Source organism: Mycena indigotica, assembly GCF_014461135.1.
Source record: "Mycena indigotica strain 171206Taipei chromosome Unknown Mind.scaff0007, whole genome shotgun sequence".
Classification (NCBI taxonomy): domain Eukaryota; kingdom Fungi; phylum Basidiomycota; class Agaricomycetes; order Agaricales; family Mycenaceae; genus Mycena; species Mycena indigotica.
The window spans coordinates 2,173,244-2,197,759 of record NW_023503006.1 but is presented as its reverse complement, the minus strand read 5'-3'; the positions used below and the strand labels follow the sequence as shown (position 1 = coordinate 2,197,759).

Here is a 24,516-nt window from a genome sequence, read left to right as displayed (position 1 = left end):
ATTCAAGAGCAATAAAAGTACATATAAACGGAATTAATTGGCACCATGGCTACTTGCCTTTCTTCATTGCTCGTTTTTTCTCCGCTTTGGGCATTTTGTGCTTCCGACGCTCCTTTGCCTCTGCTTTGACCGCCTTCTTCCGCTCCTATTAGAGTTGAGCCAAATGTTGTAGGCTCATATAAGATTCAAACCTTCTTTTCATCACGATCTTCATGTCGATGTCCTCGTGGCCGCCGCGCCTCAAATCCATCTCCAGTGTCTTCAGCAGCTCCTTCGCTCTCATCATCATCATCATCATCATCGAATTCGGTATCGGCTTCCTCTATGACTTCGACGTTGCTTGCCTTCAAGTCATCCCGCGGTACAAGACCCAAAGCGTCAGCATATACAAGTCCTCTGTTCTCTCCGCGGGCAACAGCAGCAGCATCGCGTTCTGGATCAAATACTTCGTTCAGAGAACGGGTAATGTGTGATCTGAAGAAGACTGCGTCTTCTTGCGAGGCGTCTTGGTCGGGAGTTAATGATTCATCGAGTTGCGGAGGTGATTCTGAAAGCCATCGTCGCAAGATGAATGTCGCGTGCCGTGCATCAGAGGCATTGGACTTGACTGGTGGCAGATCAGAATCGCCCAAGTCGGCCACTAGTTCTTGAACATCGTCCAATGACTCGGTCCCATCCAGCTCAGGCAATACCTCTCGAGTGACAAACTCAAAAGACCGCCGTAGTCCTAGACACTTGACTCCTCTTCTGGAGAAGAAATCTTCCACGTTTTTTAGATCGTTGCGCAGAAAGTCGAATGCTGAAGGGTGATCGTGTTCGACACTTTGGGAGACGTCGATGATATATAGGTGGTGGTCGTGAAAGAGCACATTATACTCTGAAAGGTCGGCGTGCACGAGACGGCACCGATGGAACAGGGTGCGGACTGTGATCAACATTTCCTCGTAAAGCATCGCTGTCTGTTCTTCGGGAATGACGGCGTCTTTAAGTCGGGGAGACGCCCACCCTTCTTGATCACCAAGGAACGACATGACAAGGACATTCTCTCGAACTTCTAATGGTTCTGGTGCGCGTAGCCCAGCTGCACGAAGTCGCTTGAGATTACGCATTTCTTTTTCGGCCCAGACTCTGACCATTTTACGGGGATTGTGGCGCGAATAACCACGACGGAATCGGTGCTCGCCAGAGACATACTTGTCGCGATCTTTGAAGACAAGAATAGAGGTTTTGTAGATCTTGAGAGCGAGATGTGATTGCGTAGGCGTAAGTGCGTGGTAGACATTAGCCTCTTTTCCAGTGCTGACGCATCCATTGACTTCGTCTATCAACCCCCGGCCCACCATTTTGAGTAAAATAACTCGTGTGCGTGGGTCAAGGACTTGTTCTGTTGTCGCACGATCCGCCTTGTCCTTCATATTTGCATGAGCACTGGGGCCTTTGCGGTTGACTCCGACGCCAACAGAGTATGGCACATCGATTTTGGAGATCTTGGATGAAAATTTCGCGAGAGCGGCAAGTTGATCTGTTGTCCGTTCCCTAGATGCTGTTGTTTTTGCATTAACCGCCGGGTGGTTAATCGCAGGAACTGGTGCAACAGAGGTGTTCTTATTCAAAGCTGACGATGATCCCAGTGCAGTCCCAGCGCGAACGGCAACATGTTGTCGTAGTCGGTTGAATTGTTTGGTAAAATCTATCTGAGGCAGTCGAGGAGGTATCCAAAAACAAGAACATCTGACTAACCTCCCTCGGCGCGCTCCCAGTCTTCGTCTTCTACGCGGTTATCTGAGTAGCTGTCTTGTGAATCCCAGTCCGATGCCTCCTCGGAAGAATGCGGAGGGCTCCAGTCCGATGCAGGAGAATCGATGATCGTCGTCATTTCACAACCTTGTCACACACCCTGCTCACCAAATACGTCCATGTCTCTGCGTCAACGGATTCCCTTCCAAGCTCCAGACGACGACGATAATAATGGCCAACCACAAGTCTTAGATGAGACCGAACAAGAGGAGGCAAATTCTTCAATTACCACGCCCTCAAGCAACTCATAAACACGTTTTTCAAGCTCATCGAAAACTTACGGAAAGAGAATAGCCAGACGTCTGCTCGAACAATTGTCATGCTCCATGGCGTCCTCGGCTTCTCTTCACTACTGTATGCTCGCCAACTTGACTTGAATTCGGCTCTTACAATGGCACATCGCAGGCAACTCACCTATCTCCTCAAGCCCTCCAATTCGAGCCCACTTTTCGAATTTTTCCCTCCCACATCAACCACGTCTCTTGAATCGATTCCTGCACCAACATCATTCTCTCTCCTGGCGCTGTTGTTACACGCGAATCTTTTATTACATCTCCATCCCACTTTCCTGCACAATGCGTTCCCGCCTATCCCATTGTCTTATTCAACAAGCTATGCCCTAGCTTGTGTTGCTCCAACTCTCGCGTTGTTTCTTGGTCGAGCATGGCAAACGACCCTTTGGAGCTCTTTCCCTGCGTTGGTAATTGGTTTGGTGCATTCTGTCCATAGCACTTTGAAGGAAGGAGACCAAGCTCTGGCAGAGCTAGAAGCCTTAAAGTATAGAGCAGCCGGCCCATAGAACTAGATGTATACACCCTTTCCCTGAGGAAGATATGAATCTTCCGTGACCGTGATCAACGGGACTTCGTGAATGACTGCCACCTACGCCGCTCAACCAAGGCCAACTTTCTTCGATCCCATTGCCAGTGCCAGCTCCGACACAGGGTCGTTTTCTCTCTCTCCATCAGCCTCATTTCTTTCGGACTCTGAATTTACCGTTTTCGCGGGCGAAACCGAGACCAGTTCATTCGAGTGGACAGATTCGGACACAAACAACTCTGAACCAGCTGTAGTTGGCGTTGATCAAACTACCACCCCGCAGATTTCATCACTTCGACTCACTTTTCTGTCTTTCTTTGCCGCAATTCTCCGTGTCGACAGCGAAACTATTCGTTTGCTCCAATCAGAGCCCACAGATAATTCGCCGCTGTTTCCTGGTCCCCATCTCAACCAAGAGACCGACTCGACCCCAACCGACGCGCCACATGGCCTCTACAAACTACTCGAAAACTATTTGCTTAGCGACTGATTCCGAGTCATCGAGGATGGATTCCTGCATACAAGTAATTACTGCTGCGCTAGCTCGGCAACCTGTTTTACGTCGATTATCATCGCCAAAACGCAGGCAGTTTGCGTTTGATCTGGCTTTCATCGCGCTGGGTTGTCGGTATGTTTTTGCAAGCCACACAAATTCATATCAGGCTGATTGGTATTCAGAACTGCTTGGCTTGTTGACGTTGTTACTGTCGTCAATCAGGAGCAGGTCTTTGAGGAGTTGTTGAGCAGTCTGCGCGCGGTATTTGATCAAGCCTGAGCGCTGCCACATAAACCGGTGTTCTAAGCTACTTCATAGGTATCAGCAGAGTTTACGCGTATAAAACACATCTTCGAGTCGACCTCGTCCCAATCGTTCTTCGTTAATCTCGACCAACTCGAGATGCAGAATCTAAAAGATATTCGGTTCATTTTCCTTGGAGAAACACCACAACGTGTCGCAGAGCCACCTGTCGATGTTCAGTCTGCCTTGCTACATCTAAAAGCAACATCTTCTTTTCCGGGTGACTTGGGCCCTCTTACTAGCATTCCGTTGGCTGCACTTTTACTGGGCTATCCTGTCGCATACATCGTCGCTGACACGACTTCTGTTTTCCTGTCACATACTCCATTGGATGTCTACTTATGCTCCATCTCTTCTCCAAAGTGGGCCGATCCGCATACCATGATCAAGTTCTCTTGCCCCGCTGGGCTTTCCGAACAGCTTTCGCCGTTGCAGGTCACTGCGCAGCTCAAAAACCGCTTTCAACAACGCATTACGGATCTGGGTCTAGAACTCTCTGTCTTGCACCACGTCGAGACATTGGACAGAGTCGCCTTATGACGCTATTTGGCTATGCGCTTCCCGAGAAACTGCGAGAACCAACCTCATGCGAGTCCTACTAATACGGGCACGTGATCGCATGACCGAAAGAAGGTTGCTGACTACAGGCAAAGGTATATAAGGACCTGACTGGATTCTGGCAACCCATTATCAAGCAACCGCCTGTGCTCCCTTCTTTACACTACCATCCATTCATCCATGTCGAAACCAATAGAAATCCAGTCCGTCAAACAATGGAACGAGATCATTGAGGCCGCAAACGATAAAACTCTAGTTGTCGACTTCCACGCCACCTGGTGCGGTCCCTGCAAGGTCAGCTATTTTAAATCATCAACGAGAAACACCTGGCTGAGATTTTGCCTAGGTTATTGCCCCACAGTTCAGCCAACTAGCTGAACAAAACCCTAATGTGCAATTCCTGCGAGTTGATGTAGATGAGCACGCAGCCATTGCGGAATTCTTGTACGAGTTGCATTGCTGGGGACCACCATTACTGACTTTTTTTACCCATAGTCAAGTTAGAGCTATGCCAACATTCTACGCGATAAAGAATCGTGAGGTAGTGGGCTGGGCAAGTTCATTACCTTCGAGTTTGGACCTCTTCTCACATAAGTACAGCTTCGCGGCGCAGATCCGAAGGGGCTTGCCAACCTAGTCAAGGAACATGGTGCAACGCCAGCACCTGAATCTCAAATAGAGGAGTCTGCGCCGTCATCCAATCTGTAAATAGAATCAAACTCAGCATTCTTTGTATTCGTACCAATTCATTCACCTTTCATGTCTTGTAACAGTGTGCCTCTCGTGGTCTGCTTTGAGTCCGGTGTATCTCGCGGTTCGTCACATCACGAGTCGTGACCACTACCCTTGTTCCAAGCCACAACATGCATCCTTCTGGAGAAATGTATTGTTCCCTCTCAGCCAGAGGCAGAGAAACGTCCTGACGTGGATGAGAGGCCGACGTCCGGCCCGCCATCGAAGCGCATGAACCAGCTGACCTTCGGCAAATGTTGAGCATAAAAATCCGACGAAGGGCCGTCCAACTTGCAGCAATGAAGCCTCTATTCTTGCTGCTAGCAAGTGCCCTTGCCGCTACCGCTCAAAATACTACCTGGCCGGTTCACAGCACGGGGCTTTCAGATATTGTCCAATGGGACCATTACTCTCTCCTCGTCAATGGCCGTCGGACTTTCCTTTGGTCAGGGGAAATACACTACTGTGAGTCCACTTTTTTCTTTTTCGCACCACTAGCTCATTGAAGGCAACCAGGGCGCATTCCTGTACCCGCCCTATGGCGTGACATCCTCGAAAAGATAAAAGCTGCTGGATTCAACGGAATCTCAGTTTACGCGTCAGTGTCCTCCTACTGCAGCCTGAGCCCAAATTGAAAAACACAGTCATTGGGCATTCCATGCACCCAACAACCATACTCTGGATTTCGAAACGGGTGCTCATAACTTCGGTCCTATTCTCGATATAGCGAAGGAAATTGGTCTCTATGTCACCATGCGGGGCGGGCCATATGTTAAGTATGAATTTAAGCTGCCGAAGTGTGTCTTTTCTAAAAGTGTTCGGTAGCGCCGAGACTACTGCTGGCGGATTCGCACTCTGGACGGTTACCGGTGCTTATGGCGCCCTGCGGAACGACGATCCTCGTTACACGGCTGCTTGGACGCCATTCATGGACAAAATCAACGAGATAACGAACCAGCACCAAATTACGAACGGAGGGTCCATACTTCTTACCCAAATTGAAAACGAAATATGCTGTCAACGCAATTCAAACGGCAGTCTTAATCTTCCCATTGTCAATTACATGGTCGTATGTCCTTTCCACGTTCCTAAGCCAGCAAGCTTAGCGATCACAGGATCTGCAAGAGAATGTACGAGAAAATGGAGTTAAAATTCCGATAATTGTCAACGCTCCGAACATGAACAGTTAGTCTCTACCAATTTGACCGTCCTCGCTACTCAAATATACCAGCACGTTCTTGGTCCACGGATTACATGCCTGGACCGGGAGAGCAAGACATATATGGTAGTCCTTCATCTTTATATCACAGGACCAACTAAGCAATATATGTTCCAGGTCTTGATAGTTATCCGCAATGTTGGTCTTGCAATCTCGCTGAATGCACTGGTGGATTTGGCAGCACTGCTTATGCTGACCATTTCAATCTTGTTTCACCAACACAACCATCCTTTTTGCCCGAATTCCAAGGCGGGAGCTACCGACCTTGGGGAACAGATGCGTGCCCCGGAAACATTGGGCCCAATTTCGTGAGCATGTACTACAGACACTTGGCTGCAGAGAGAGCCACGATGGTGAACCTCTACATGCTGTGAGTGCCGCAATACAACAGAAGAAGCGTATCTCTAATGTTTGTGGCAGTTATGGTGGCACCAACTGGGGCGGGCTTTCCACGAACTTGATCGCCACTAGCTACGACTATTCTGCACCGATCGAAGAGAGCCGTTTAATTGGAGACAAATACTACGAGACTAAACTTATTGGACTGTTCTTCCGTGCCGCAAAGGATTTGGTCATGACAGACCGCACGCCCTTCTCCACCTCATTCACAAATAACAACCTCGTTGGCGCAACCGTTCTGCGTAATCCAGAGACACAGGCCGGCTTTTACATCGTCCGCCAGAGCAATATGCAAGCCACGACAACTGTGGATTTTACGCTCAACGTACAAACAAAGTCGACCGGAAACATCACTGTACCCAGCTTTAACAATCACAGTATCCGGTTGGTCGGCGTTCAATCCAGGATTGTAACGACAGATTTTCACTTTGGCGGCAATACGCTAGTATATTCGACTGCTGAGGTCCTCTCGCATTCTGTTGTTGACGGCAAAAGCGTCCTTGCACTATGGCTTCCCGACGGGGAGTTTGGGGAATTTTCCATCCTCGGTGGCTCCAAAAAACGACAAGTCGTATCCGGTACTGGAGGGGGCTTCCACCAAGTTGGGAATAACTTGGTGTTGTCATATCACCAACAGACAACCCAGTCTGTTCTGCAATTTGACAACTTCCAAGTCATCCTTCTCCCTCGGTCACTTGCGTATACATTTTGGGCCCCCACGTTAAGCAACGATCCTATTGTCGAGCCAGAGTCTGTTGTTTTCGTAACGGGCCCCTATCTCGTCCGGTCTTTAGTATTTTCTGGGTCGCAGGCGTTGATTACTGGAGATTCGACTGCTGCGACGACCCTCGAGGTGTTTGCGCCAGCAAACATAACCACAATTGTGTGGAATGGCAAATCCCTCCGAACACAACGCAGCTCATATGGCACACTCAAAGCGAGTATTGCTCAGCCGGGTCTGGATGTTGCCACCCTTCAAAAGTCTTTGGAGTTCACTGGTTGGAAGCATTCCGATGCGCTACCTGAAGCAAATGCGGCGTATGACGATTCGAATTGGGTTGTTGCTGACCATACAACCACTCCAAACCCAACAAAGCCGTCCACACTCCCGGTCCTTTATGCAGACGATTATGGTGAATCTCTTGTCTCCGAGGTCGTATTGTCTTATGCTGTTTAGGCTTTCATACCGGTGTCCAAATTTTCCGAGGCAGATTCCAAGGCCAAGCATCGGCCGCCAAAATTAATGCTCAAGGAGGAACGGCCTCAGGCTGGTCAGCATGGTTAAATTCGGATTATATCGGAAGCTTCCCGGGCAATGTTAGCACTGCATCCGGGTCGCTAACGATCTCCTTTGAAAATGCCACACTTTTTGAGGACCGGGAAAATGTGCTGACTGTAGTCTTGGACCATTCTGGCCACGATCAACGAGCCGATGCGCTCCATCCTCGAGGAATACTCAGTGCGGCACTTGTATCGACCACAAATACCACTTTCAGCAAGTGGACTCTTGCCGGCAATGCGGGAGGGGAAAGCAATATCGATCCTGTCCGCGGAAATATAGCGGAAGGCGGGCTCCATGCTGAACGACTCGGGTGGCATTTACCTGGTTTCGATGACTCGAAGTGGGCGGCGCGATCTCCTGAAGAGGGAATAACTAATGGAACCATTGCTTTCTTCCGGACCACGGCAACCTTGGCGGTTCCCGAGGGCTACGATGTCGCCTTGCAGTTCATTTTGAGCTCGCCACCGGGCAGCATACTGCGTGCTCGACTTTACATTAATGGGTAGGAAAGCTGTAGCGCTTCCCAGACTCGCCTAACTTTATCTATAGGTACCAATACGGGAGATATGTACCGCAAATCGGCAACCAAGTGGCATTCCCTGTGCCGCCCGGCATCCTGAACCTTCGAGGTACCAACACAATCGGATTGAGTTTATGGTCGCAAACAGCGGCCGGAGCCAAGGTGAACGTGGAATGGGACGTTTTGGGAGTCGCAGAGAGCTCTTTTGATCCGGGATTCGATGCGGCAGAGCTGCAGCCTGGGTGGACGGAGGGACGTTTAGCGTTTGCGTGAGATAGTGGTCGGGCACGGGATCAATATTGAGGCTGTCCCATCAGATGGGGTAACAGCTTCCTACACCATGCTGTATTTAAAGACCAAGCCAAGAACAGATTTTTTTACCCTCTTCCCATGTTCGTCCCTTTCTTGACCAAGCGAAGCAAGCTCTCGAAGCGTCGCGGCGGCGGAAAGAGTGGTGGTGGTAGTAGCGGTGGTGGCGGGAAAAGTTCTGGCGGTACCTCAAGTTCTAGCGGCGGCGGAGGCCGTTCATCTTCGATATCGACTGGAGGGACAACAAAGTGTGTCATGAACATCTTCTCAGTCTTATCGCGCTTAGACAACGCGTTCAAGGTCAGCCTCTGCATATGGAGCTGGTGGCGGAAAGTCCATTACGATTCCTGCTGGTCAATCGTTTGCGGGCCGTTCAGCAGGTGGGGGTACGAGAGACCAGGTATATGGCACAGCGACCTATGGAAGTGGCTATCCTGGTGTAGCGGGGCGGGGAGTGGCTGGTCGCGGATTCCCCTTCTTCTTCTGGCCGCTTTCGTTCGGAGGTGTGGGCGGGCTTGGGACTGCGGCATATCTGCATTCAAACTCGGAGGTGAGCACTCCTTTTACACCCATTTCAGGACCTCACACACTACACTCCAGTATGGCCGGTCTGACAACGCAAGTCGACCCGGAGGGCGGATGATGACTGCAGCCTTCCAGTCGAGCGGTGCAAGCGCAACCGTCTTCAGAATATTGGCCGATAACGCGACCGTCGTCGAGCTCATTTCCGATATCACCGCGAATTGCTCTTCGTCGCTGAGCAGCTCAAGTGCTACCTCCGCAGCGCCCTACAACGACTCATCCTCTCTGCCGCCACAACCTGAACAGGCTAGTTCGCTTCTAAACACCTTCGGAAACAAACATATTAACCTTCCGCAGGTCATTCAATACTATCGCGCCAGCAGTATCGCTCTATCCCTCGACGGATATAATAATACGGCCGATTTCGAAGCGGAGGGTACTCCCAACACTCCACTCCCATCCGGAATAGACAACACACTTCTGACCTGCCTAAACCAAACGATAGGTGCGGCCGCGCCTCTTATTGGCAGCGGAGGCCAGCTGGTACCCAATACTTCTGGGTTATTAGGCCTTGTTGCTCTGTTTTGGCTGGGTTCCACCTTCATGTAGCGCTTTTTGTACTTATGATTTTATGTAACGGTAGACACGAATTGTAAGAACGCTACCTATTCGATAGTTACAGAGATGATTTTAATATCCTCATATGGCTTGTTCCCATTATTGGTTTTGACGTTCTCAATGTTGTGGATGACCTCGAATCCCGCCAACACACGCCCAAAGATGGTGTGTTTGTTGTCTAACCACGGTGTCGCGGTCGTCGTAATGAAGAACTGGCTGCCATTGGTACCTGGACCGGCGTTAGCCATGCTAACGGTGTAGGGTCTGAAACAGTCAGGTCGTGCCGCATAAAAATACGAAATATGGCATACCGATCATGGCGAAGGTCAGGCGAGAATTCGTCTTCGAACTCGCGACCCCAAATGGATGTCCCGCCTGTCCCGTCGCCCAGGGGGTCTCCCGTCTGGATCATGAATTTGGGGATTACTCGGTGGAAAATGATCCCCTCGAAGAAAGAACTACGCGCATGACCAACAAAGTTCTCGACGGCTTTGGGTGCTTGTTGGGGGAAGAAACGGATATGTATGTCGCCCATGGTTGTGTGGATGGTTCCTGCATCGGCGACTGGTGAAGGGCCACTCGGAGCGGCTGCGGCAGAAGTGGCTACATTCTGTTCTTCACGAGTCGGTCGCTCGTTGAACACGTCGCGATCGCCAGCTGGTCCATCGCTGTCATCATATGCATCAAGACACGGCGTTGTCAAGTTGAGAAAAGTGCATACCCAGGTTCAGAACGCGTGAACATATAGAATCGCGACCGTTTGTAGCCTGTACAGAACAGCGTTGGGTCTCTCTCCCCCTTGTTGGCCAAGATGGGATTGGCAGAGGCGGCCATGGCGATGGTCGTGATCCCCTTCTTTGCGGGGGCTCCTTGATACAGAGAAAGATTTAGCCAGCGAACGGGCTCGTCCTTGCCCAGCAAGCGCACGACGCGGTTTGTGACCGTGTTTACGACTAATAAATTAGATGAACGGCCAGAACATTCGCCGACTGAGCAGCGCACCTTTTATACCGAGTAGTGATGGGTACAAAATAAATGCACCACTTTCATCCCAAACAGCGTTGCTCCAACGAGCAGGCACCCGACCATCTGATCCCGGCAGCTCCAGCTCTCGTTCAAGGGCGAGTCGCCTCCCAAACTCCATATCTTCGACCTTGTACAACGCGGTGCCAGCTTGCTGCATCTCTTGGATTGCTTGCAGTGATTCATCATATTTGCGCGTCAGTTTGCCTCCCAGAAATGAGAATACGCGAATTTGTCGGTCAGGGAGTGAAAAGGTCACGAAGGAGGAGGAATCCGGCGAAAGCGTAATGCAAGTCGGTATAGATTTGGCCTATTAAATTGAGAAACATGGGCAGTCGTTGTGTGGATTCACGCACTTTTTTGAATTCGAAGAGATCCGTCTCACTCCGATATGACCACAAACCTGCGAGGTTCTTGGGTGGTTCGAACGGCTCTGTGGGCTTCCAGTACTCAAGAAAGCCAGACTCGTCGGCAGACAACACCGTGTCGTATCTGTCGCTGTACTGAACATTTGCGGGTTCAATCCAATCTTGACCAGACCACATTTGAACTCACCGACATGACATGAACGGGTGCGCGGTGAAGATTCATATTGCTCTCGAGTGGTTTGTCATCACCACGCCCATCGTAGATATGAATAGCACCAGATGCAGAGTCGGAACTGAGCCAATCGTATTTGTTCAGAAAAAAGGACAAGCATAAGGTCGTCGACACTCACACTGCAAGCAAGCCTTGAACTTGACCACGACGATGGACCCAACAGCAAGCTAGCGGCGTATACCCCAACTTGATGATGTTGATCATGTCTGTGAAGACCTGAGCTGAATTACACAAAGTTCGAACACACACATACCAAAGTTAACAACATCGAACACTTTCGCGGTGCCATCTTCAGAAACGGTCGCGAAGAGTTGCCCATCTGCACTACAGGATACCGCAGTTATTGGTGTTAAGTGGGCCCGATAGTGCTTGACGAATTCGATGCCTTCGTCTTGCTTCTTCCAAAGCTTCAAGTGACCGTCAATGGACGTGGTGACGATAAAGTCGGTCCTACATCAGATGAGATTGACGAGACACGAGGCCCTTAGACATACCTTGTGACCACGCAGAAGTTTATGACATCGCGATGCATGAAGCTCTTGTAATATTGGTCTGGAGAAAAACAGGCTCAGTTGGGGGAATTGAAGACTCGAAACGACTTACCGGCATCTGGAAGGTGATCGAGGTACAGTTTTTCATGCGGGAGCACTATAAACGATATGAATAACTATGAATCTGTGCACCTTGAGGCCAGACAAAAAGATGCAGTCGACCACGAACCTTTTCGTTTCTTTTTAATCGTCTCTCCGGCGGGTAACGGCATGGGACCCTGTTCATCGTCTGAGTCGTCGTCTACGGGCATGTCTCCATCCCGCGCGCGTTTGCCCAAGACAGACGCGTCCTCCTGCTCGTCACTCATGGTGGTGGTCAACCTGCGAGGATCAGTGATCCATGATGGATGATGGATGATAAACAACCTTGAACACAACCGTCATGCGTCCCGACGTCAAGCTCACGGACCGAGCCACGGTCCGTCTGGTATTCGAAGCTGAAGGGCTTACCACAAGACCACGATGTTACATTATTTCTTGCTCGCGGTCTCGGTTTTTGCCGTCTTTATTTCCGCCCACATCCACCCTCCAACCCGCACTCACTTGCAATACATTACCGCAGTAAATCGGACGCAACCCATCAAACTGCTGGCCTCACCTGCTTGTGGAGCCCTCACTTCATCGCATTTCACTGAAGTCAACACCGGTGTAAAGTTGAATGCGACCAAAACCATCGTTGCTTTTGGGGACTCCTGGACATCAAATGGTTCCAACGGTGAGTGAACAGAGGTCAAGACAAGTGACCATGCCTGACAGGACAATCCAGGAACGATTCCGTTTGCACCGATGGTATTTCCCCCCAATCCTTCTGCTGGTGCTCGATTCGGAAATAATTTCCGCGCTCGGGCAAGCAATAGCTACGTTTGGGTGGAAAACCTGGCAAATACACTGGGAGCAAAACTCATTGACTACGCTGTTGGCGGCGCTGTCGTCGACCTCTCAGCCTGGAACTCGACGAACAAGGGCGTGACTTTCACCTCGGACAACCTGCTACGTGTGGATTTCATTGAACAAACGAATTTGTTCCTCCAGCAAGGTCGTTTTCTAAGTAACCTCGATCCTGATACGACTCTATACACGTGTGTATCTCTTCCTCGCGGTTTAGTCACTTAGGTTTCTCCCAGTATCCATTTTGGTGAGTCTTCTCGAACGCTGTAGAGGCTCGTGAGTGAGCTGCTGGCTAGGAATCAAGTACGTGTTCTATGCGAGTATTGAAAAAGACTCCTATCTTCCAGTCTCCAGTGACTTCAACCAATTCTCGATTGCAGATGGCGATTGGAATATTGCTGCCAACACATTCGTGCGTTGACATATACTAGTATATTTCTCTGGTACTTGGTTTTTACAAAGTTTCTAGTTGCGGCAAATCGGGATCCTACAGCAAAACGGAGCAAGAAACTTCCTTGTTCACTGGGTAAGCTTGTCTTGTTGCTGTTCTCTCTCTCATCTGAATGAATCTAGCTATATACTTCGAACAACGTTACAAATGCATTCCAGGACGTCGTTCATCATGGCCTCAAGGCCGCTCATGCAGAGAACGGCACCAACTTCGTTACTGTGAATTTTAACAAGCTCTATAGCGCCATTCTCAATGAACCAGAAGTTTGGGGATACAACAACAACGTAAATCTCTTTATACGGTTGTTGACAGATCGTTGAATTTTCTACAGACCTGGTGTGCCCCGTTAAACTTCCCCTTGAAAAATACGAGAATTAACCTCGTTTGTAGTCTTGTCAGCCAAAACTTCACGACCTTCGGGTGTGATGACCCCGATCACAGCATCTTCTACATTCGTATGCCATCTTATCTATTCTGCTGACTGATTCGTTGATCGAGTTAGCGAACCATCCCTCGGGAACAACGCATGAAATTATGAGCCAGTACACAATACTCACTGCAGAAACATGTATCTAGTTACTTGCTTACTCTATGAACATGTGTCAAATGTTCGTGACTCTTCTTGACTTGAACGACTACCTCGATCTTACAACTCATGGACGCCGCACCTGTTATGCCCACAAATGCTCTTGGAACAGCGCCGCGCAATCGCAAGAATCCTGCCAAACCCAAGGGGGACAACAAACAGCCCTCTCAGTCGTCTGCTCCTGCTAAAGGCTCTGGTTCAACCAAACTTCGGGGACTTCCAAAGGACTCGCCTGAGGTCCGAATGTCGAAAACCCTCTCGTGGCTGCTCCGTCACGGCGCGCAGAGTGAAGGTCTTCCAATGCGTCCCGATGGGTTCGTCAAGGTCACAGATCTCGTGCGTAGTGCGATTCAATCGAACATACGTGTTCACGGCCTCAGCTCGCAAACCCGCGGGTTGTACCGCTAGACCATGCTCAACTACAGGAGATGGTCAAGGCGGATGCGAAGCAACGGTTTGCGCTGATCGAAGAGGAGAGCGTATGGTGGATTAGAGCAAATCAAGGACACTCCATGAAGGTCGCGCTTTTGTCCTTCCCATGGCGCGTCCACTGAGGCTCTTATTCAGGCTGTCAAGGAACTCGAACTAAAGCCGATTCTCTCTATTTCTGATATTCCGACCAAAATTGCTGTACACGGCACAACGAACGCAGCTTGGGATTTGATAGGTACGATGCCTTCAATCTATCGATGACAGTACACTTATCGTGCGTAGCTGCACAAGGCCTTTCCAAGATGAAGAGGAACCACATCCACCTCGCGCAAGGCATTGCCAACGAGAATGTCGTCAGCGGTCAATAGTGTTCTGCTGCTGTCCGCGTCATTATATTAATTTGTTCATTTGTAGGAATGCGCAAGTCCTCTCAAATCCTCATATTCGTGGATATAGAGCGTGCATTGGTGGATGGAATCAAGTTTTCCCTCTCAGATAATGGGGTGATATTGACAGAAGGAGACGAGAGAGGAATTCTACCTACGAAATATTTCACGCGAGTAGAAACAGCTAAGCGGATACCTATACCCGGCTGGGAGGGTGTTGCGCTGGAGCCGACTACGACTAGGTAGATTTTTCTTGCCACTTGGAATCGCGAGCATGTGACGCGGTGTTGTCACGTATGGCTCCTCCCCCGTTGACGGCGAAGAAAGCCTACGCGACTCCTTCCGCGTCTCCAAACCCTACAGCCTCATCGCGCGCCAGATTGGGCCGTCCGCCACTGAAAAAGGCCCGCCATGCTTCTTCTAATTCACGGCCATCATCGTCGTCAACGCCTGACGCCGCCGACTTTCATCGTGAACGAGAGTTGTCAAAGCAGCGTTTCTGGGACGTGGTCGACCAGCTCCCAAGCAAATATACGATGTCTATCCATGAAGACGACCTGGTTGATTTTGCAACGCTGGAAATCATTGAGGATCGCGGTGTGAGCCGTGCGAAGTTGGGTGGCGAGGTGGAAGAAAGTGATGATCAGGTCGAGGAGAGCACTGTCACGGACGAAGAAGATGAAGTCGACGAGTTGGATTTGCTTGCAAGTGCGGAAACGTCATTGCGGCCATCGGAATCTAGCGATGACGAAGAGGTGGATGAACTTTTGGCAGAGTTCCTCGAGGCTGAGCGTCTGAGAAAAGAGGAATGCGGGGAAGACGGCGAAGAAGAAGAATTCGAGCCTCCGCAACCACCACCACCACTGCCGCCGCCACGTCCTTCAGTCATTCTCGATGACGAATCAGACGATGAGCTGGACAGATGGGATGTCATCGACGAGTCCAACATCGTTCACCGCGTCTTGCCACCAGACAAACTACCGCAAGAAGATGCCGAATCATCGCGTTCGCCCACTCCCACTCCCATTCAGCTTGCCACGCCTCCAAAATCGCAGACACCCTCAGATCCTGGTCATACTCTGCCGTTAAGCAGCAAAAAATCCCTATCCGAACCCTCCAGCGGAAGCCAAAAACAGCCTCCGTCTCCAGCAAGACCCGCTGTTTCTACTACACCCAAGCGTTCGTCACATCCCAAGGTCGATTTCAAAAATTTGCCGGCCCGCGAAAACAGTATTCCTATCAGAGAGTTGGCATCGTCTTCCAGTAAATCATCACTAGCCAACAGCTTGAAAGGCAAAGACAAAGCTTCCTCTTTGGACTCTGATGCTGAACAGCACATCCCGGTTCGTACCTTGTCTGTGCCCAGGTCTGAACGGCCGGCCAAAGTGGACTGCAAAGGAAAAGGCAAAGTAATTGAAGTGGATGATGATGATGAGGAGGAGGAGGAGGATATACCTTCTTCTTCTATAAACGCATCTGTTGTGTCTCCACCTCGCAGGGTGCGACAATCGCAAAGGAGATATACTCCACCTCCCTCTGACTTGGTGGAAGGCCCTTCTAGGCAAACAGAACACAGGACCAGAAAGCGGAAACGATACTCATCGTCGTCCGACGAATATGGTATACTTGTTCAGCTCATCTGGACAGCGGAGAAATTGACAACGATACAGAAATCGAGTCCTCCCCGATCAAGGCGAACCGAAGGCATTCATCGACTCGGACAGAACAGGAAACCATACCTGATTCCGATGATGAGCTTCAAACACCACGCACACCTTCGGGACGGCGACGTTCTGTTCCTGCAGGGATGCCTCCTTACTACCCTTCATTGCCATACAATGGCGGATTTCCGCCCCCAGGGCATGATCCGCGAGCCATGCAATTCTTCACCCACATTATGGCTCAAGCCTTCTACGCGTGGTCAGCAATGCCTCCCCCGTCACGACATCCGCATTCAGCGGAAGATTATGGTCATGAAGAATGGCCCGACTTATACCCATCGACTCCCCGCCATTCGCATACTAATCCACAGTTACCCAGGTCAGGTGCAACTCTGCCCCCATCTTCTCCCTCCCCCCCATCTTCGTCTCCTGTGAGACCAGCATTGGTTTCTCGCAGCCGATCTCGTGGCCGCCGAGTTAGCTTCAATCTTGATGCGACTGAAGGAACCGGCCAACGGACTGGTGGGCGCTCTCACGTTGATGACGATGATGCGAGTCCAGCGAGGTCTTCATCTGTCAAACGCTCGTCTACCCGGCGCTCCGAAAAATTATCGGATGAAGAAGAAAGTTCTCACCACCAACGAGGACGAGGGCCGAATCGTGCGCAAACACCTGGTCCATCGCTGAGTAAATTAAAGCAACGACCTTGAGTGTAAGACTATATTTGTACTATTTCTTGGTTCCAAAGTAACAGCCCTGTATTGATCTACTGTAACATTGTCGTCCTATGATGAGAGTCCTAATCTCAGCGAGGGATTTTAACGGGATCTCACGGGCCGTGTGCATCTGTCACGATAGCACAGCCTCCCGAATCCCAAAAGGCAACTTGTGACAGACTCGGAACAATGCCAATCGCGTCTTCGCTCGATACTATTCACTCGCTATTTCAACAACGGGAATGGGCGCCAGAACTCGCCGTGCATTAAGCAACCCTCGAGACTATCTTTCGCCACCGATGCCAAGTCTGGATTACTTACGTGACGCGTCTGCATTGTTCAAAAGCCCCACAATGGCCCGAGCATCCTCATTCTTCTTCTTCCTAGCTAACTTTTATTCTCTCTTCTCTCTCTTTCTCTCTTCATTTTTCAAGGCAGCGCCTTTGCGTTCACTGGTGACCTACGATGCGCTATTATACACTTCTCCCTTGCCTTGCGCTTGCTCGCGCCGCCACCATTCCTTTACGAGCGCGTCAGGACGCTGGAAACCAGAAGATGGTTGTTGCCCACTTCATGGTGGGGAACACATTTCCTTACACACCACAAGGTCGGTTGGCTCATAAATCAATGGTCAAAGCCTGACCATCGCAGATTGGGCGGACGATATCAAACTTGCCTCCAACTCGGGTCTTGATGGATTCGCGTTGAATGTTGGCCCCGACGACTTCCAGCGAACACAGACGAAGGCTGCGTAGGTCCCAACCGCTCCCACCCCGGAGGCAATTAATCTTCTCTGTAGTTTCCAAGCCGCACAAGATTCTGGACCCACGTTCAAGTTGTTCTTTTCCCTTGATATGTCGTATGTTGATCCAGCTCACTATCTCTACGGCGCAATATCTCAGATATATACAGGGTGCTCCCTTGCCAGACTGCTGATGATGGCGCATCGCTTCGTCAGCGGGTTCTTGACTTTGCAACACATCCTAACCACTTGCAATTCAACGGCAAGGCTTTCGTGTCGACGTTTGCCGGAGAGTCTTGCACGTTTGGTCAAGGAAGCCCTGCCGCTGGATGGGCCGCTCAATTTGCAGCTCATCCCGATCTAAAGGGAAAAATTGTGAGTACCGATAAAGGTTTGCTATCATCTTACTCATTGTATGAACAGCATTTTGTCCCGTCATTCTTCATTGACCCCGCGACCTTCAACAAATTCGCGGGTACAATGGATGGTGCTTTCGGCTTCAACTCAGGCTGGCCAATACAGGTCACCAACGATTTCGCGAAGGGAGTCACCTCTAACTTCGCCCCTACTGGTGATGATGGTGCCAATGCGCTTAACAAATTCATTGGTGCGACGGACACCGATACGCAACAAATCCAGAGCCTCGCAAGCTTTGCTCCTGCTGGACAACGCTTGACATACATGGCCGCGGTGTCCCCTTGGTTTTTCACTCACTTCGGCGCCAACTCGTTCAACAAGAACTTTATTTTCCTTGCTGACCAGCATTTGTTTGCGCGCCGGTGGCAAAACCTCATCAAGTTACGGGACCAAGTCGATCTTGTCGAAATTGTTACGTGGAACGACTACGGCGAATCGCACTACATTGGCCCTATCAAGGTTGGTTATATTATGTTGAGAGTGGACTGTGTGTGACGGATTCTCTAGGGAGCTCTTCCGCCGGGCAGTGAAGTCTGGACAAATGGCTTCCCCCACGAAGGTTTGAGTTTCTTCGCTCGACTCTGACCTCTATATTCACGGCAATCTTAGCAATTCTCGGCTTAACCAAACACTTCGCCACGCAGTTCAAGAGTGGTCAAGAGCCTGCAATTGATCAAGACCAAATCTTCATGTGGTCTCGTCCCCATCCGACGAATGCTCAGGCTCCCGACCCAGTTGGCCCGCCAACAACCTTCCAGCTAACACAAGATGTTGCATGGGCTGTTGTCCTTGCCACCGCTCCTGGTTCGGTGACTCTCTCCACGGACCAGGCCAACACCAAGCAGTTCGATGTGAAAGCAGGTGTCAACCTTCTCTCTGTCCCGATCGTCCCGGGGGGTACCCTCAATGCACAGTTGAACCGTGGCGGGCAAACAGTTGTCAACCTCGCAACGCCGGGCAAAGACTTCACGTTTGATGGCGCACCTAAGACGTTCAATTATAACATCTACGTTGCCAAGGCGCCTTTTTCATGAACCAGGGATTATCTAACTTATAAAAGAGCTGTATCATAGTGTTGTATCCCGTCTACCTTATCGCAATCTTATCATCTTGATCATGCTGATCACGTTTTGCGCAGTAAAAACCGAGCGCGTCACTGGCGCCTCAACGCTTGCACTCACACATCGACTTGCCTTGAGAGCGTCCTTGAACCAATGAACCCTACATTCAGGACTCCTCACCGTGAAACTTGATGGACCTCACACGACATGATGTCACTGGACAAATTGCCTTCCTCAGTCTTTGCTGTCGTTATTTCACATTGTGTAACTCTCGCGCCTCTCTGCGCTCATGGTCTCCACGAATCTAACCCTCATCGTGGATGACCATGATGCTCGCATTGTATACCACTGTCCTTCGACGAAGGAAATAGTCAGGGGCTCATACTTTCGGAACACTTGGACAACACCAGGCAGTTTGTCGTGCGGTCTGGAATATGGGTGGTTCAGTTTCCAGTTTAACGGTCTGACGTTTGCTCTTTCTTTCATGCACAACTCAAGCACGATCTTCTTCAGGTACTGGAGTTCGGATTGCGACTTTGGATTCTCAGATAAACGATCAATACTCGGTCAAGATTGACAATGGGTCGTTTGTTGGCCAGAGGGGGAACGGGTTTTTCGAATCGAATGTTCTTGAAGACGGACCGCATACTGTCATATACTCGTCTGGCAACCTCAGTGTGTATCCTGCGTTCGACTACATCACCATCAGCGCCGGGCCGTCGACACAACTCTTTGGTGAATCCATCATCGTCGACGATGGCCAGGTGGCCAATTTTTCGGGGAAATGGAACGCGGAGCCGGCAGCAGCGCAGCAGAATCTGCTCGGTCAATCGCTCAATGTGTACCAGAACACGACCCGTTGGACCAATGCAACGGGCGACGCATTCTCGTTCGACTTTGAGGGTCGGTCACTGTCCGATTGTCTTCCGCCTGCCTGAGCTTACCTTCCCCTTCAGGGACCTCCATCGGCGTCTACGGGATAATACCAGAAACGAACATGGCACCGGGCAACTCGACAATTGCGTGTTCTGTCGACGGTGTGGTGAATTCTTCATCGTTGCCCAAGGGAACCCTCTCGCCTCACCCAATGGTTCAACTATGTCAGGCCGATGTGCCCGCCGGCCGACACAACTTCATGCTGAATTTCACGCACGTGGTGCCATCCCATTCCTATGGGTTCGACTTCATTGTGTATAACAGCTCAGTCCATACCTCCCCTCCTCCGGGCGCGGCCCTCCAGCAATCCCCACAATCTCACTCTCACTCAAAAACTCATAACATTGGCGTGATCGTTGGCTCCACGCTCGGTGCTCTCGCAGCTCTCACACTCTTTTGCGTCTTGGTCTTGTTCGTGTATCGCAGGAGGAAGACGCCACAGTCCAAGTGGACAGCGTCCAAAGCAGACTCGTAGCGTCTCACACTATACCAGGGTGCAGTTGTAAACCGCTGTATTCATTATTTGGAAACCTATGTACAATCAAAGTCCGTGGAATGCTCAGAAGATTGGTATATAGTCCTGCATCCGGTCGCGAGCATTTTGAGAGATGCATTCCGCCAGCCACGTGATGTTGCGGATTTCCTGTTCCTTCAGCTTCATGTAGCTGTAGAAGACGCCATATTGGAATTGTTGCAAGAAGGCCTGCTTGTTAAGATGCACCTCCGTCGTGAAAAACCGGTCTTCGAGCTGCGCGGCTGCAGACGAATCACCATCGTCGCCGCCCGACGAGGTCGAGTCGGAGAAGAAGGACCGATATTCAGAGATGTTTTCGCATACCAGCCGGACCTGCTCCATGTCGTCTGCTTTCGCGAGTTGGTTGTTGCCTTCCGGGAAGAGACGACCGATAGCAGGGAAGAGCTTCGCCCGTTGGTCTTTGGTTAGCTCTGTGTTGAACGAGTTGATGGTGATATTGACTGTGCGGCGGTCGGCCTCAAAATCGAGGATCTTGTGCATGACGTCGGCGGTGGGAGAGCCGAGGGAAGTGCAGTAATGGTAAAAGTCCTCGAGGTAGGCTTTATAGACTGTGTTACGGATGATCTCGATGTTGAGGTCGTCTAAGTCCGACGCCGAAAGACAGTCACGGAAATAAGGAGCTGAATCGTTGCATTAGTCGGGAAGGGGCTGGCGGTGGTCTACACACCTAACGGCGTCTCTACCAAGACACTCTGGTAAAGCTCCTCGACGTTAGTTGCAACACATAAAGCGGGCATGGTGTCGAAAACACCCAAAGGGTGGCATCGTTCCAGAAGTTCATGTGTATCCCGCTCGTGTAGTGTCCCAGTAATCAGCAGGACAATATTGTCAATCATGTATGCGTAGCTGTTGCGCTAGTGAGCTTGAGCGTATAGAGGTAGGAGCCACTATACGTGATATAGTCGAGGAATTTGCTGAGGGGCTCTGTTGCATTGGTGCGGATATAGTTGAATTGGTTAACGAGAATCTGGGTCGCTTTCTCTGCGATGGTGGAGGTGGAGATCGGGAGGGGCTCGTTCGCAAGAAAGTTGCCGTAGTCGGTTGCCGAAAGCTGAGTCCGGAAGTCTAGAGTTGTTGGGTTACGGTTTGTCGCTATAAGCATCGAAGAGACATGCCTTCGAGGGTTTCGCATTGGCAGAGGTTGGCGTAGTGACTCTGGGTCAGGATTCCCGCCTTATAGCCTCGAAGTATCGCTTCCAGAAAGCCCCCATCGACCTAATACCGTTGGAAGAGTAGAAGAAAGGATGGCATTGTGACTTACATTGAACAGCAATGCCTCCATCGCAGTCGAGAGCTTGACGCGAGTAGCCACGTGAGCACTTAGCGATCAATTTGCGCTTGCTCTGTTCAACGATGGTTCGCACATGAATGTTCATTCAAATGCGCTCTCGCAGCAAATTAGAGCAATTCTCTCTCAGGCTTACATTCAATGTAAATTGTCCTTCAAAAGCGGTATGACGCGATTGCGATGTGAATGGCGCGAATGCCATACATATAAACCAGCCTCTTCCGCTCTCACTCAGTTCGAGCTCGCACAATGTCGGTTGAAGAGAAGAATCAGTCGTTATCAGAGTCTCAAGTTGCTCTCGAATCTATCGACGCGCCTGGCGACGATGCATTGGTCAGAAAGGTGGATCTGCGGTATTTTTTCCTGCTCTCTATTGTCCAGTGCCGAAGATGACCTGACGGCATTAGTCTGATTCCCATCCTTACTCTTCTATATCTGCTCAGCTTCCTGGACCGCACCAATATCGGCAATGCAAAGTTTGTTGTATTATAACTGACTGGAATAAAAAATTCTAATGAGTGCCGATAGGATTCTGGGCCTAACGACTGTGAAGCTGCTTACTGACGAAACAAGCGTAATGGACTCACTCTTTCTCCTCTAGGACTTGCATGTTGCGGCTCCCGTCAGCTCTCAACCTTTGGTCCTTTTACCATACTCATCGTCACCAGTCCTACAATACGGCACTTGCACTTTATTTTGTTGCCTACGTTCTGTTTGAAGTCCCGGCGAATGTACGTAGGCTCCGTCTCAATTTGCTGCTACTCTCTGACTATCTCAAGATCGTGTTCGCTCGATCTGATATTTTGAACCTTTTGACACCGTTCACAGATTGAAGCGTTTTGACCCTCAAATTTGGCTTCCTACCTTGACGTTGGTCTGGGGAATAGTGAGTATCTGCCAAGGGCTGGTCAAGAATCAGGCAGGGCTCTTTGGAATCCGATTTTGTAGGTCCTTTGCCTTACCCTGGTCGCCAAGCTCTTTCTTGAATATAATTCTAGTGCTTGGAGTCACAGAAGCTGGTCTGTCGAAATCCCTCCTCAAATTGCAAAGCTGAGATTTTTTAGGACTGTTCCCTGGCGTTATATATGTCTTCTCAGTCTATTATCGTCGGTAAATGGCTCATTCTGCATTCCAACAGCATTTAATCGTCTTTAGGCGGGAGCGTAGTATGCGCGTTAGTATTTTCTTCGGAGGAGCAGCATTAGCTGGTGCATTTGGTGGTGGATAACTTCTGTCTCTCTCTCTCCGGCTTTTTACGACGAGTCTAGGAATCTTGGCATTTGCTATCGGAAAGATGGAGGGTGTTGGGGGCCGGAAAGGCTGGGAATGGTAGGTAGCTTCGCAAAATGACCCTCGTCGAGCTGAATTTTTTTAGGATCTTCATTATAGAAGGGGTGCGCAAGGCTTTTCGGTGTTGGTACTCACTACTAACGCATAGTAGGTCATAACTGTGGCCGTTTCGTTGTTCGTTCTTCTTCTGCGTCCCGTGTTACAACTGAAGAGTGATAGATTGGCGTATTTTATCGTCCCTACTTGGTCCCATCGCGCAACATTTGTATGAATTCGTGGTATAATCTATTTTGCACTCTAATCGCCACCAGCTTACCGAGGAAGAACGTGCTCGCCTACTTGCTCGTCTCAAAACCGACTCCGATGCGTCCCGCGAAGAAAAATTTGAATGGTCCTTCGTTGCGCAAGCATTCAAGGATCATCTTGTTTGGGGATATGCATTGTTGTTCCATGGGTTTGCGTTTGTCTTATACTCTTTGAGCCTGTTCTTAGTCCGTTGTTTGACTAATTTCATTTCATCCAAAAACTCACACTTTTTGTAGCCTTCCATCATTGCTGGTCTTGGTTTCGCCAGTTGGGAAGCCCAACTGTTAGTTCAATTGGTTTAGCACAACAACAACAGTGTATTGACTTTCTCAAGCATGACGGTTCCTCCGAACGCCCTGGCCAGCTTATCAATATGGGCTACTGTCTGGGCTTCCTCGCGTGTGAATCTTCGGGCACCGTTCATCATCGGTGCTGCCTTGGTTGCGATTATTGGTACGACTCTGGTGCCCACTCACAATGGTTTCTTGACTTATATAAAGGCTATATTGTTGTTTTAACTGGACCGACTCCTGGCGCGCAATATGTCGGAGTTCACTTTGCAGCTGCGGGAGTGTATACTGGAAATGCGTTGCTTCTGAGGTTGGATGGTTTCGCAGGTATCTCACAAATCTGACGCGCCTTCTTCTTCAGCTGGCCTGGTGAAAATGTGTCTGGGCAGACCAAGCGTGCGGTTGCGGTTGCCATGCAGATTACAATTGGAGATATTGGCGCTATCGCGGGGTAGGAAGTTCAAGACTTCGTCGCCTTGTTTCTAATGCCCCCCATTAGGGTTCTGGTATATCGACCAGATTTGTCAGCTCATCGCTTTAGAAAACCGCATATTATCGCTATCGGTTTGTTGTTCTCAACTCGTACTTGCATTTTTATTTCTATTTTGCAGGTTATTTACTGTTTGCAATTCTGGTAGCCGCCTATTTGTTCACTTGGATGTCTCGTGAAAACAAACGGCGTGATGCGTTGGATGAAAAAGAAGAGTCAGAGGAAGAGGCGACTAAACTTGGAGACCGAAGCGTAAAATACCGATATGTTGTTTGATGTTATTTGGTCACCTT

The 24,516-nt window shown here is 50.0% G+C and overlaps 13 protein-coding genes across 13 annotated transcripts; 10 read left to right on the top strand and 3 right to left on the bottom strand.

Moving 5' to 3' along the window:
• Positions 1-49: 49 nt before the first annotated feature.
• Positions 50-1,876, bottom strand: MIND_00844100 (Serine/threonine-protein kinase RIO1; the record flags this gene model as incomplete). The annotated part of the gene is made up of 3 exons (XM_037365106.1): positions 50-145; positions 192-1,690; positions 1,741-1,876. 3 exons carry the CDS (start codon positions 1,874-1,876, stop codon positions 50-52), a joined length of 1,731 nt encoding a protein of 576 aa, XP_037218348.1.
• A 40-nt stretch (positions 1,877-1,916) lies between these two features.
• Positions 1,917-2,596, top strand: MIND_00844000 (uncharacterized protein; the record flags this gene model as incomplete). The annotated part of the gene is made up of 3 exons (XM_037365105.1): positions 1,917-2,009; positions 2,063-2,151; positions 2,203-2,596. The coding sequence occupies 3 exons, from the start codon at positions 1,917-1,919 to the stop codon at positions 2,594-2,596; spliced, it is 576 nt and encodes a 191-aa protein (XP_037218347.1).
• A 466-nt stretch (positions 2,597-3,062) lies between these two features.
• On the top strand, positions 3,063-3,955 carry MIND_00843900 (Thioredoxin-domain-containing protein; the record flags this gene model as incomplete). Its single annotated transcript, XM_037365104.1, has 3 exons — positions 3,063-3,244; positions 3,295-3,373; positions 3,431-3,955. 3 exons carry the CDS (start codon positions 3,063-3,065, stop codon positions 3,953-3,955), a joined length of 786 nt encoding a protein of 261 aa, XP_037218346.1.
• A 198-nt stretch (positions 3,956-4,153) lies between these two features.
• MIND_00843800 (Thioredoxin-domain-containing protein) lies at positions 4,154-4,610 on the top strand (the record flags this gene model as incomplete). Its single annotated transcript, XM_037365103.1, has 2 exons — positions 4,154-4,267; positions 4,320-4,610. 2 exons carry the CDS (start codon positions 4,154-4,156, stop codon positions 4,608-4,610), a joined length of 405 nt encoding a protein of 134 aa, XP_037218345.1.
• Positions 4,611-5,004: 394 nt separating this feature from the next.
• MIND_00843700 (Glycoside hydrolase family 35 protein) lies at positions 5,005-9,565 on the top strand (the record flags this gene model as incomplete). The annotated part of the gene is made up of 13 exons (XM_037365102.1): positions 5,005-5,170; positions 5,222-5,303; positions 5,350-5,481; positions 5,531-5,774; positions 5,821-5,890; positions 5,937-5,990; positions 6,042-6,294; positions 6,345-7,456; positions 7,501-8,107; positions 8,155-8,394; positions 8,443-8,682; positions 8,735-8,984; positions 9,035-9,565. The coding sequence occupies 13 exons, from the start codon at positions 5,005-5,007 to the stop codon at positions 9,563-9,565; spliced, it is 3,981 nt and encodes a 1,326-aa protein (XP_037218344.1).
• Positions 9,566-9,621: 56 nt separating this feature from the next.
• On the bottom strand, positions 9,622-12,071 carry MIND_00843600 (Peptidyl-prolyl cis-trans isomerase; the record flags this gene model as incomplete). Its single annotated transcript, XM_037365101.1, has 11 exons — positions 11,918-12,071; positions 11,801-11,845; positions 11,692-11,749; positions 11,451-11,647; positions 11,316-11,403; positions 11,153-11,258; positions 10,954-11,100; positions 10,577-10,907; positions 10,296-10,527; positions 9,886-10,242; positions 9,622-9,838 (listed from the first exon to the last, which is right to left on the bottom strand). Exons 1-11 carry the CDS (start codon positions 12,054-12,056, stop codon positions 9,622-9,624), a joined length of 1,917 nt encoding a protein of 638 aa, XP_037218343.1. The 5' UTR covers positions 12,057-12,071.
• Positions 12,072-12,210: 139 nt separating this feature from the next.
• Positions 12,211-13,663, top strand: MIND_00843500 (Carbohydrate esterase family 16 protein; the record flags this gene model as incomplete). Its single annotated transcript, XM_037365100.1, has 8 exons — positions 12,211-12,463; positions 12,515-12,827; positions 12,873-12,883; positions 12,984-13,048; positions 13,106-13,162; positions 13,210-13,371; positions 13,419-13,542; positions 13,590-13,663. The coding sequence occupies 8 exons, from the start codon at positions 12,211-12,213 to the stop codon at positions 13,661-13,663; spliced, it is 1,059 nt and encodes a 352-aa protein (XP_037218342.1).
• Positions 13,664-13,742: 79 nt separating this feature from the next.
• Positions 13,743-14,737, top strand: MIND_00843400 (putative tRNA 2'-phosphotransferase; the record flags this gene model as incomplete). Its single annotated transcript, XM_037365099.1, has 5 exons — positions 13,743-14,009; positions 14,054-14,191; positions 14,241-14,340; positions 14,388-14,465; positions 14,520-14,737. 5 exons carry the CDS (start codon positions 13,743-13,745, stop codon positions 14,735-14,737), a joined length of 801 nt encoding a protein of 266 aa, XP_037218341.1.
• A 50-nt stretch (positions 14,738-14,787) lies between these two features.
• Positions 14,788-16,862, top strand: MIND_00843300 (uncharacterized protein; the record flags this gene model as incomplete). Its single annotated transcript, XM_037365098.1, has 2 exons — positions 14,788-16,111; positions 16,162-16,862. The coding sequence occupies 2 exons, from the start codon at positions 14,788-14,790 to the stop codon at positions 16,860-16,862; spliced, it is 2,025 nt and encodes a 674-aa protein (XP_037218340.1).
• Positions 16,863-17,333: 471 nt separating this feature from the next.
• MIND_00843200 (uncharacterized protein) lies at positions 17,334-19,061 on the top strand (the record flags this gene model as incomplete). The annotated part of the gene is made up of 7 exons (XM_037365097.1): positions 17,334-17,475; positions 17,520-17,619; positions 17,668-17,727; positions 17,781-17,985; positions 18,034-18,486; positions 18,535-18,586; positions 18,637-19,061. 7 exons carry the CDS (start codon positions 17,334-17,336, stop codon positions 19,059-19,061), a joined length of 1,437 nt encoding a protein of 478 aa, XP_037218339.1.
• Positions 19,062-19,377: 316 nt separating this feature from the next.
• MIND_00843100 (uncharacterized protein) lies at positions 19,378-20,499 on the top strand (the record flags this gene model as incomplete). The annotated part of the gene is made up of 3 exons (XM_037365096.1): positions 19,378-19,549; positions 19,602-19,991; positions 20,045-20,499. 3 exons carry the CDS (start codon positions 19,378-19,380, stop codon positions 20,497-20,499), a joined length of 1,017 nt encoding a protein of 338 aa, XP_037218338.1.
• Positions 20,500-20,583: 84 nt separating this feature from the next.
• Positions 20,584-21,853, bottom strand: MIND_00843000 (V-type proton ATPase subunit; the record flags this gene model as incomplete). The annotated part of the gene is made up of 5 exons (XM_037365095.1): positions 21,821-21,853; positions 21,675-21,774; positions 21,453-21,624; positions 21,227-21,405; positions 20,584-21,179 (listed from the first exon to the last, which is right to left on the bottom strand). Exons 1-5 carry the CDS (start codon positions 21,839-21,841, stop codon positions 20,584-20,586), a joined length of 1,068 nt encoding a protein of 355 aa, XP_037218337.1. The 5' UTR covers positions 21,842-21,853.
• A 160-nt stretch (positions 21,854-22,013) lies between these two features.
• Positions 22,014-24,499, top strand: MIND_00842900 (uncharacterized protein; the record flags this gene model as incomplete). The annotated part of the gene is made up of 18 exons (XM_037365094.1): positions 22,014-22,029; positions 22,083-22,200; positions 22,255-22,323; positions 22,449-22,631; positions 22,676-22,791; positions 22,846-22,866; positions 22,912-22,957; positions 23,003-23,067; positions 23,116-23,176; positions 23,223-23,241; positions 23,289-23,402; positions 23,449-23,628; positions 23,680-23,726; positions 23,778-23,896; positions 23,944-24,043; positions 24,095-24,184; positions 24,233-24,297; positions 24,345-24,499. The coding sequence occupies 18 exons, from the start codon at positions 22,014-22,016 to the stop codon at positions 24,497-24,499; spliced, it is 1,584 nt and encodes a 527-aa protein (XP_037218336.1).
• Between the last annotated feature and the right edge of the window lie 17 nt (positions 24,500-24,516).